The sequence below is a fragment of the Lytechinus pictus genome, chromosome 8 (assembly GCF_037042905.1).
Source record: "Lytechinus pictus isolate F3 Inbred chromosome 8, Lp3.0, whole genome shotgun sequence".
In the NCBI taxonomy this organism is placed as follows: Eukaryota; Metazoa; Echinodermata; class Echinoidea; order Temnopleuroida; family Toxopneustidae; genus Lytechinus; species Lytechinus pictus.
The window spans coordinates 12,342,562-12,355,019 of record NC_087252.1 but is presented as its reverse complement, the minus strand read 5'-3'; the positions used below and the strand labels follow the sequence as shown (position 1 = coordinate 12,355,019).

The 12,458-nt window shown below is 34.6% G+C and overlaps 1 protein-coding gene across 1 annotated transcript in view; it reads left to right on the top strand.

The window, feature by feature from the left end:
- LOC135155209 (uncharacterized) overlaps positions 1-12,458 on the top strand; it is a 29,678-nt gene that overhangs the window by 1,751 nt on the left and 15,469 nt on the right. Inside the window, exons 3-5 of the mRNA XM_064104103.1 lie at positions 309-547; positions 6,678-6,685; positions 7,543-7,722. Of these exons, the coding sequence (XP_063960173.1) occupies positions 309-547; positions 6,678-6,685; positions 7,543-7,722 (427 nt within the window). The remainder of the gene's footprint in view (positions 1-308; positions 548-6,677; positions 6,686-7,542; positions 7,723-12,458) is intronic.

Here is a 12,458-nt window from a genome sequence, read left to right as displayed (position 1 = left end):
TCATCGAACGGGTTATTCTAAAATGAACTACAGAAACAAAGTTGGTATTATCAAGTATAAGATGTTTTCAGAACGAATTTTACAATGATGCAATAGTTGTTACCCTTATGACACGGGCCGTCTTGTACTTGAAGATCCTTCTACAGATGCTTATTTGCCACAGCCACATCAACAAAACTAACCCAGGCCGATAAAACATTATCTTGTTTCGAATATAGCATAACATAGGTTAGTATTCAGTCTATGATGTTGGTGTGATAGTATTGATTTTACTAACACCTTAGTATAATTAACCATCTTGGTTGCAGGACGTGGTGAAAAGAAGACGACCGGAACCTACGCCCAAGAAAAGTTCTTCATTTCGTATAAACACGATCAGAGCAAAGACTGACAGACTGGCCGGTGGAATGAACGCCACGCAGATGATGGACAACCCTATCTGTGTCCCGCCTGATAAATCTTACAGAGCAAACTACGTGTCTTCAAATAAGCTGAAGCGTCAGGGATGTGTTGTGGGAGAGGAGGGAATTTATGAGAATATCAAGAGGCCTGGCAAATGCCTGAAACCTTTTTCTGCTGAAATTAATTCTGTGGGTATTGATAAATAAATGTTGTCCTGTCGTGCACAGGTGCACAGGGAGGGGTGGGGATGGGTGATGTGAACTCACACACGGTTCCGTTGCCCATGCCCAATCATCGCCAATAAAAGCCACAGTAAGTGCCATTACCTGACGAAAGCTGATTGACTTCATATCACATTTAAGATCTACATTCTTAAAGCCCACGTAGTTGGTCTTGTTTGAATATAACACGAAATAATTTGTATATATTACAACCATATCAAAACTAATTGGTGATGGACTGACATTATGATTTGAAACACTAAATGTTTGCTGTGGCCCTCTTTTACAGAATTATGTAGCTTTAACACCACTGTCATTACGTGCAGACACAATGACCCATATTTTGAAGGACATTATCTAACCCTGTGTTAAATCATCCTCAGGTTTTTATTGTAAAAAGGACTATGTCAGTAATACTTATTCTCAGTTTGTTGTGAATGATTTGAGTGTCAAATGAGTTGACAAATTGAATTTGTACTGTTAGAAATACCCGTCACAATTGTCTATCCATAGTTAAACAGCTTTAGACTAGAGTTTGAATTAAATTCTAGTTCAGATTACGAGCCATTTAAAACATGATCTTATGGAATAAATGCATATTCTATCAAAGCATCATTAACTCTGTAAATTCTTAGATTCATTTATAACCTCATCTGTTTTAAAACATAAATTGCATTGAATTTGAATCCCTTAATGAATACGTATATAATCTATTCAATTAAACGAAACCTTGAAAGATCTTGCATCATAATATATAGTTTAGTCCTAATGATATTTAGTCAGATATATTTATGTCAGTAACCCATGCTTACTTGGTGGCTTAGCGGTGAGCTTCCACCTCATGAAGAGGAAGTCGTTACATGGTTCGATTGCCAGCCAGGTCATATACACATAGCACGCTGAGGACTTCGCCCCTTTGACCTCCTAGCTAGGAGCCCAGCTTTAAAATTGGTCTTTTAAGATTGGATATTGAAAAGGAAAAGATTCAAGTGCTGAGATACTTATAACCTCCTGGATGACGAATCTATGCATTCAATTTAGAGGAAGAGAAAATGAAAGACAAGTATCCACAACGTTTGGGTTAAGAGGAGGCAGAACCAGTCTGTTTTCGTAATGATTAAAGCGGTAGATATACAGAGTATCCGATAACATAGAGGCCTACATAACTTTTAAAAAGATATAATTTCTATGACAATCTTCATTCAAACTAAAAAAAATGTTAATTATGCATGGGAAAGATTCAAGTGCTGAGATACTCATGACTATGGAATGACGAATTTAGTTTAATCGAGAGAAAATGAAAATGAAAGGCAAGTGTTAGTGTTCACAACGGTTGAATAGAGGGGAGGCAGAACCAGTCAGTTTTCGTAATGATTAAAGAGGTGCAAGTGGTATGAAGTATCCGAATAGATATAGGCCTTTGAGCATTTCACTTATTTTTATTCTTACTTCCTGCATGTTATTTTGGATTCATTATGTATTATGACTTTATTGTTTATACTATGGATTATTTTTGTATATTGTACATGTAAACATGCACATTTGATATTATGCATTGTATTGTTTTGAGCGCAGTAATAAGACCAAACAACAAACAAATGTACATTAAAGGGGTATATAAACATGATAAACTAGATTGAAGACACTTGTATGGTTATAAGCAGTTGAAAAATAATGGTATCGATGTAGGGTATGGAGTGTTCTCTAATGTAAATTTACTTTGTTCTTTTCGTAATGACGATTTCGATTTCTTAAAGTTGTAAATATATGTATATATATATAGGCCTATATTTGATTTTCACAACCTATTTTTCACCAAACATTCTTTCTTCCACTCCTTTTCACAACCTTAATCACATTATGTTTCGTTTCATTCACATCAACAAAATCGACTCCAAACCTCCTGATGGATTGTCACTGGTTATAACGTGATAGAATTCTGGTGCCTGTAACACAAAGCTCAGCAATCATCGTAGAACACGTTTTTTATGATTGATTGCATTGATTACAATGTACAGCCTGTCGTGAAAATCCAGCTTATGATCAATCAATAACATTTGTGTTACGGGACCCTGGAGTGGGCTTCTCCGGTGTGACTGACCATTACAATGTGAACCCTCACTATTCGAGATCTGTCAAAATCTCGAAATTCTCGAGAACTCTCACAATCTCAATTCAGGGTACCGTAACCGTGGTAACACAAAGGTTTGCGATGAAATGCGAGTATAAAAGAACCGCGCCGATTGATTCCCGGTCAGTATTTTAAACAGAGTGCGCCTGCAACGACGATCTTGATTGGTAATTGGAATTTAGCGATTGATTGCAAAGCTTTGTGTAACGGAGCCTATATTGTTGAATGTGGATGTGTATTGGCACTCTTATTGCCTTTAAATTGTAAATAGGATGATCAATAAAAATCAAAAGTACTTATGACACAACCATTAAGAATTGAATAACACTAAAGTCTCCTGCACTTTATTTTACTATAACAAGATGGCACCACATTTTTTGTACACTTATAATTTATACTTTCTATTTACATTTACTATGCTTTACTTTTTTTTTTTTTACTTTTAATTTAAATTCTAAAGCGCTTAGAAACTGTATTGCAATAAAGCTCCACATTGTTAATATTACTAGGGCGTAAATGCATGGCCATGTGCTCTCAAGACAATAATACGTCATTAATTCATTAAATAAAAATAAGATTATTGTTCAGGCGAAAGAAGTATTGATCTGATGTTTTAGTATTTTTGCAAATAAGATAGTTATAGCTATTTATAAAGAGCTTTAATGTCGATTATGGTTTGCATTCAATTGTAAATGAATGTCACGTTGCTGTATAAATACAAATGTTTTGAAGAAATTGTTTCCATATTTCCGGGTTTATGGTCTTCTGGAAATATGATATCTCATTACACATTTATGTTCTGCATATACATAAACACACGAGAATATTTACACTAATTGTGGAATGGGTTCGCCATTATGTTTAAGAATAAATGTGTTTCAAAATATATATGTTCAGATATACGCACAGAGGCAATACAAAATCGATTGTGTAGTGTATGATTCATAAGTGTGATTGTGAAACCATTAAACATAAGTGGCAAATGAATAGTGTTATGTTTTTATACTATATTGGATACATTGCATTACACTAAATTAATAAAAAGTAAATAAAATCATAGTGAAAATGAATTGTGAACTGTGTTTACTGGGTCATTTCTTCGCTTTTTAACTGATGGAAGGAAATGAATTTATTTCTTTTAGAAGCTTACACAAAAGCACTTTGTAGGCCCCTTTTTTTTGGTGTGATGTGACAAAATTTAAATTTAAGGTCAGTTAGATAAACAATACAAGACACTTCAAAAGGCGCGGAACTATGATTTCAGAATGGGGTGGGGGAAGAACGTATTATATTTTTGGAAAGAAAAAATGAAGTTCACTTCAAAATCTTTCACTTTCTATTGGCAAAAAATCCCTTAAAATAATGCAAAAGGGGATGGGCCTCAACGTCAAAATCGGAGACCTTTCCCTCTTTAAACGAGCCAAATCGAAAGGATTTTTAGGGACCTTTTCGTCGTCACTTTCAAAAGTGGACACGCCTGGATGTGGGATACCGCATTGTTTCTTATTTGTGTGCAGATCTCTGTCTGAGGTACGCCCACTCCCCCTGCCCCTGGACCCGCCCCACTTCAAATAAAACAATATCAATCTTTCTTTGCATTGATTGTATAGTCCTCAAGTGCTCAAGGTTTTGTGCATGAAACCACTTAGAATACAATTAAATACTATCATAACCATTTCAAGAGAAATGATACTTACACTGCTTATCACTGGCGTGTAGATGGGGGCTTGAGGGGGCACTTGACCATCCTCTCCCCTTTGTATTGGATTTGTAAATTTTATGTCTAGCACCCTCTCTTGTTAACTGTTTTATTCTTCTTTAAAACGAACACTTTTCACACATTACAAACGATTGAACATTAGAAAGACAAATATGAATATTATATCCTGAACATGCTGAAGCTTCATACCTACTCAGTGGTCATGTACTTTTTTGCTTGTTTGCACTGAACAAAATATTAGCAGATGCCAATCAGGTTCAACAATTTCAATTCAATCTAATTCACCAATTCAATAATTGATAAGTATAGTTTTCTTTAAAAAATGAAGAAAATCAATGACGCGGATATATATATATATATATATATATATATATATATATATATATATATATATAGGCCTCTATCATCCACATTAATATTAGCTTTAAGACATATGGACTGGAACAGTGAAATGTACTTTTAGGGAATGTACCAAATTTTTAAAAGGGCTTTGAATATTTGTGTTATGGGACCCTGGGTGAATTGGCATAATGGTGGATGTGTGTTGCCCCCCCCCCCTCCAACAAAAATACAAAGACAGTAAGTAGTACAATACTTAAAATATAACGGATTTGAGTTTTTACATACAGAGCTGGTACAAAATCAAATTGATCAATTTTCAGCTCACTCGCCTCGCTCACAGCCAGTATTTTCCAAAACTGTGCCCCGTATCTTAAAGCCAAAGCTTAGCTCCTTAGTCCACTTTCTTAGTTAGTTGGCTCATGTTGCCAATCCCAAGAGGGTCACTCCCAAGTCGGTCCACTTATTTCCCGATGACCAATCCCAATCTCGCCTCCAGAACCTCTTAGTTACTATTAGCCTATTTTCTTCAATTAAAATAAGCATCTATTTTCTTCCATTTTCACAAAACATAATTTTTCAATATAACCCATGCAAAATCATACATCATAAAATAGTATAAAATAATATACAAACGATCTTTTTTATTTACACGCTCTATTTGAAGAGCTCACTTGCAAAAGGGGTTAGGTCAATTTTTCATCAAATTTGATTTCCTGGTCTCAATGTATAGATTTTTAGTAGCTCTATAAGATGATACCAAAGAAAAGTTGAAATTCCTATTTAAAAGTGATCAAAAATGGCAAAGAAAAATCACCTTTTTTTTTTAAAGGGGTTAGGTCCATTTCAGTTTATTTGCAAAAGGGATAAGGTCCACACCGAATTTTTAGGAAAAGAATATTACAAAAAATATGAATAAAGGTAGATTTCTTTTATACCCAATTTTATGTTGTCATGGTAGGGAATCTTGAAAATTTAGTTTCGCATAAGAATATGCAATATAGGAGAATAAAAAAAATATTTTCTTGGAGTGGACCTAACCCCTTTTGCAAACAAACTCTTCTGAAGAGCTCATTTGTCAAAAGGGGTTGGGTCCATTGTTAAATTTTTTTATTGTTTTCTGTCTCAAAACGTCTAAATTTTTAGTCGCTTTGATGAAAACAAAGAAAATTTGAAATTTTCATGAAAACGTGAATAAAAGTGGCAAAGAAAAATCACTTTTTTAATCAAAATAGATTCGATTCATTTCAGTTCACTTGCAAAAGGGGTTAGGTCCACAATGATAATTTTTAAAATAATTTATAGAAAAAAATTGAAGACAGGTAGATTTCTTTTATACTCAATTTTATGTTCACATGATAGAGTAGTACATCATGACAATTTAGTTTCTCATAAGAATATTGCAGTAAGTGAGAATAAAAAACAGGGTTTTCTCAGAATGGTCCAAAGTGGACCTAAGCCCTTTTGCAACTAAACTCTTAATTTACATTTCTTTGTCGTCTTTCAAACTTCCATCCGTACTATGAGGGATATACAGTAACTGTTCTATCCATGGCCGATAAATATTATCCCCCTTTTGCTTTTAATGATTTATAAATCCTTCCAAGATTAATGTCATGCTTAAGAGCGAACAAAGTTTCGATTGCATTAAATTGTTTTCTTTCAAATAGGATTGCAACATATGTCATTTTTGACATGCAGTATACACTGCAGTGTCCTATACCGGAATATTTTTTATTACTTCCTTGAATAAATTTTAAGTTGATTTTAAGCAATCATCTTTGAACATTCGCATCAAGAAAATGAAATCTAAAAGGATGGTATTTCGTCTTCTACCAGTCATCTATTTAATTTCTATTTCCAGCCGTAAAGGTAAGTCGACTACAATTGATATTTTAACCGCGCTTTAAACATTACAGGCTAAACCGGACCAAAACGTGAAATTGACAAACCATCGAACAATCGTAAACTTTTTCAACTACAAAGCACAAAAAACACAGGAATGCATGGTTTGTGCATTTTCAGCGCTTGTCGGCTGGGTATTTTGCTTGAGAACAGCTCTAATTATCGAGCTTAAAAATGTTTTTCACCGACCCCATGTTCATGACGTCATTCTGTGTCTGAAGCCTCGTGATTCAAAACTTGATGTTTTTTTATCTTTCGGGATTATGCATTTCATTTTCTTCACGTCTATGCAATGAATGAAAACTATTAGAAGGCAATTTGAAACGGATGGGTAGAGAGCAAATTTAAAACATCATTTTGTAATATTGCGAATATCGCGATATGGCAATTGATTCCGCAGTGAATGTCCAGCAAATAATCCAGATGATTTCTCAGATTTTGGAACAGCGAGCCAGGACCATGGGAAGCGGGGGGGGGGGGGGGGGTGAAGAACCCCGCCTAATAAAAATGTCTGGGGTTGTTCTTGGCACCCCTATTAAAAAAGGGCCGTACACCGAGCAATTTGGAGTCAGAAAATAAATTAACATTATAATCAGGGGCAGAACTATGGATACAGTTAATAAATAGCAGTAATGACATGAATAAAACATGGAGCCCATTAGACTCATACCCCAATAATAGAAATCAGTAACAAATTTAAATAAATAGATAAATACATGACATGCAACCTCCACTGAAATTGAGATTATACATTAAGTAGAGCAAAATTTGAATAATTGACATGTATTGTTCGAATTTCTTAACATTTGTGATTTTGTTTATAGGTTGCTATGGGGAAATACACGTTTTCATGGTAGCAGATGTGGATACTATCCCTGTAGTTGGAGGAAATACAACCCTTATATGCACCTACTCACCCAAGGCCCCCGATCGCGAAGTACGATTGAAAGATGGAAGTGATTCCCCTCTGGCATCACTGGACTGCGAGAATGGGATATGCCAGAGTAATGTTACCAACCCTAAAAAAATCAACATAACGTTTGATGGAGATAGTACTGTGAGTTTGGCTATACGAAATCTGGCTGTACATGACAGTGGAAAGTACAAATGCTTGGTGACATCAAAACGTGGAAATGGGTTATCTTCTTTACGATTGGCAGTTCTTGAACAAGGTAGGGAATAGGTCTTTTTTGTTCTTTTGCGTCATTCTCAAAAAAATGTTACAATTCACAAAAAACGTGTTTCGACTATCTCATGGCCGCTAGCTTCACAACCCTGAACATTTTCTACAAAAATATTATCAAGACAATGACATTGATAGACTAGCTCCACAAAGCATATGCAACCAGTGACTAGTAAAGCTCTAATTTTATTACAGAAGCCTTTTATTTTTGCTGTTTGTTAGAATCGACACTGTCTCTGGTCAGTTTTAGATTTTATTATCATTTTCTTTTATAAGTAGTCTGTATTCGGTGTAAACGTCTGACCTATTGCGCTTATAGTCTGGATGATTGGTGCAAAAAATAGAAAGAATTGTTCAAATTATGGTACAAGCATATATTCGGCTGACAGGTAGAGTAAACAGTGCTGAACATTTTTAGCGGGGGTGCCAACCTGATTTCTCCTCATATAGCAACAGTTCCTAGGTAACATATTTACCTTAGCAACAACCATTTTGGGGTGATATCTATATTAAAAAAAATATATTTTGACTTCTAAGTGCCAATTTTACAATCACATATCAAGCAACATGCCAACCATGTACAGCAACAGTTGCTAAGCAACTATAGATAATATTCCTAAATACAACATCTGGTCATAATATTTGAATGAAAATGGTTAGAACATTGGTCAAAGTATGAAACCTGGGAGTAAAACATATCTCATAAGCCTGAAAAATACAGAGCAGTCAAAAAATCATAATATCTGCATAATGATTATTTTCACTTTTAACTTTGTACCAAATTCATTTTAACCTCTGTAACGAATAGTGCCACAAGTTTTTTCTCCCTTTCAAACTTACTGATATTATATGATAATGTGTCTGCAAGTAGAGTGATATTCATTAATAAATAATTGATAGGGAATTATTATATGTGTTTCCTGTATTACACGGAAATGTAGGACTATTAAAAAAATATAAATGTATGACTAAATAGCTTTAACATCCGTAACGCACCTTTAAAAATATGCACTTTGGCAGTTCTGTGTTAAGGATTCAGTATTATATAAGATAAGAGACACCTTTCATGATAAAGACAGTTTACAAAGGTAGGACTGCTAAATAAGGACCACGTTGGACCATAAAGCACAAAGACATTAACTTCCGTAACATTTTTTTCTTTAATATGCTACAAATTTGTGCTTTACTGAATCACTCCAGATCATACAGATATAAATCATATAAGGTACTCTCCACCTAGGTACCCATAAAAATCATAGCTATTCATCCTTGTCAAATTATTATTACACAACTTATTTTCAACATCACTTTGAAAAAGAGGGAAAATTGCTAAAGAAAACAATTTCCCGATAATTACGATATTTAATGCTTTAGGAATTTTAAATAATTCATACAACAAATGATGAATATTGGCATCTTCTTTAGAACTTAACATTTCTAATATCCTTTGCTATATAAAGTTATTTCAGTAATTGTTACGGAAGTTAATACACTTCTTTGCTGTACTTTGCTGAGATTGATAGTACGATTCTAGTTCAAGAACAGGTGTCATGGCTTTGTCTAATGCTGAAGTCGGCAGAAACGGTGGAGAGAAAGGGGAAGAAAGAGAAATAATTAAGCATTCATGGCCAAGGAAATAGAAACTATCTGCAATGACTCATGAAGAGGATTGACATCTCACCAATCAAAAATGTTAGCGCGAAGCGCGAGCTAAAACTTTTGTATAGTCAAATTGAAAACTTGAAATTCTAAGCATTTTTTTTTGGTAAAAAATGATCAGAATGTTATCTGAGTAAATTATTAGTGCGAGTGCAAAATGCTAGCTGATTTTTTTTCTCGTATTCTGACTGAAAGCTTGACATTCTAAATACTCTTTTTACCGATTACAAGGATGGGTATCTTAATTGATGCGACTGAATTTTTTAATATTTTGATCTGAAAAAAAAAAAGATTTATGAACGTTTTAATTTAAGAACAAGCTATATATATGTGTGTACACACACACACACACACACACACACATATATATATATATATATATATATATATATATACAATAAACAATTATTGCAAATGTGAAACGCGCACTTTTTGAGATTTAGACCCCAAAACGGGACATTCTATTAACTTTTTGTAACTGGGCTTCTACAGAAGCCCAGCGAGTTGTTCACTTCGCTACGACGGGCTTCTACAGAAGCCGAGATTTGTTTGGTTTAATTCGATGAAGTTTTTCAGCTTTTTCGGAATTGTAATGTACTAAAACCTCTGCCACTATTTCCTTTATGAACCTATTTCGATAACCAAATGAAAAAAATATACAGCTACGTGGGGAAAAATCCCCCAAATAGGAAATTATTTCAACTTTACCCGAATTTTTCGTTGGAGTCAGACGGGGAGGATAAATTTTGTGACGTGCACGTACGCGCGCGCACTAGGCCTGATCACGTGATTTGTTCTGATCACGTGATTTGATCCATATCGTTGTTCTGAAAGATAAGCTAAACTCTTTTCTGCAAGATCGTCACGTAATAAGCTACGCGTTTATTCACCATTTTCGTCTTATTTGTTTCATCAAGGAGATATCACTCTAGATAGAATGATATCTCATTGGTTTCATCGATCAATTATACTTTCAGAAAAACAAAAAGCTTGTAATGTCTTAGTACTTTGAGCTGATCTCGGTGCACTTTTGAACTTTTTCCCTCCCCATCATCCCTCTTCTCATTATTTTTGTCTACTATTCTGAAAAAAGTGAAAAGAAAGCAGTTTAGCACACCATTCATCTTATGCTCTTTTCAAAAGGGAAACGTCCATGTAGTTCATGGTATCGGCACTACCCAAACAAAAGAATGTCTGGGCGGCCACTCAAACAAATTCCTTCCAAAAGAGCAAGATACAGGTGGTCAATTAACGCCCCGAACAAAAGGAAGATTAGTGTTTATCGGCAGGATTACCTATTGAATGCTTTTCGTACTTTTTTTTCGCAATACAAAAAGTTTTTATGAATACTTTTTTTTCATACCGTATCTAAAGAAAAAAAAAATTGTCTCAATTACCGACAACACAGGTGCTTATGACATCAGTCATTGATTCATATTGCATAAAAGCGCTTCCCCTGGGTGATGATGCATATAAGGATGAAAGATGAATCATTTAGGGAAATGATAGAAAAAAAATGTTCAGATGTCACGGAGAACGAGAGACAATGAGAGACAGAGATAAAAGGGGAAATAGACAAGTGCGCTTTTGCTAAATTTCCATGAATATCTACTTAAACGAATAACAAGATGACTTTATTCTTTTGTTAGATTAATTAAAAAAAAAATCCCAAGACGTTTGTTTGTCGCAACTCGGTCCTCAGACCCTTGTCAAACTGATGACTTTTTATTATTATTCTTGTTTGACCTAGCCAACCCCCCCCCCCCGATGGAAATGTTCTGACCTACACTGTAATATTTATTGTTTGTCTCCTCTCTCCTATTATCTGTTTTTTATTGCGAGTTACGCGGTAGAAAAGATAATAATAAAGACCGTCCTGGCAAGTTTTTTCCCCGTTACGACCAAGAAAAAAAAAATCGCATTTGGGGCGCTTACCATGGTTAGCATCCAAACCAACATATTTGGAAAAAGATTTATGTTATACCGGGACAGCAATTTTTTTATGGTGCAGGGTTTGAGCTGTGGGACGGGGGTGAATCGGCAAAAAAATCTAAATTTTTTAATTCATGTCATTTTACAGAATGAATTTATAATAGGTTAGGTTTTAGAAGCTTTTTGCATTGAAAAGTAGACGGAAACATAATCGCTTCAAATGATTAAACCAATAATGAATTAAAAGTTTCCTCGCCTGAAATGAAGGAAATACATGTAGAATGATATAATTATGATGAGAAATTACGTTAAGGCACCCACTATAAAGAAAACAAGTTTGTCTGGCGTGTCACCCGACAGAACCCTCTCAATCCTACAAACTTTTATTCATGTTTGACCTACACCCCCCCCCCCCCAAAAAAAAGGGTTGATACCGACCCAAATTTAATTGATTTCCCTACTTTTTCGCGAATTTTTTTTTTTTTTTTTTTTACCGGCGAATAGCGTGGTAGAAAAAATTCATATAGAAAAAAACATGTTTCCGTTACTGCAAACATTTGGGGCGCTTACCCTGGTTAGCATCAAAACCAAAATATCTGATTTTTAAAATAAAAACAGGGACCGCTGAGCGTTTTGATAATGGAGGGGTTGAGCTGAATATGGGAGGGAGTGGACTGGCAAAAAAAAAATCACAAATTTATGTAGACTTCGGATTTTTTGTACATGTTTGCTGAAAGGGGTGAGGACTGAAACTTCCTACCAACTCCGCATCCTCTGTACTATTAGATAAAACTATTAAAACAATAGAGATAAAAATGAATTCTAACTATTAGGAATGTTTTTTTATAATTTATTTATTACTTTGTTTTCGGTTGTGATCAATGAGACAAATTAAAAATAGAACAAAACGAAAGAAAAAAAAAAAAACCTTTTGATTGCGGATGCTATATAATATATTCAAGAAAA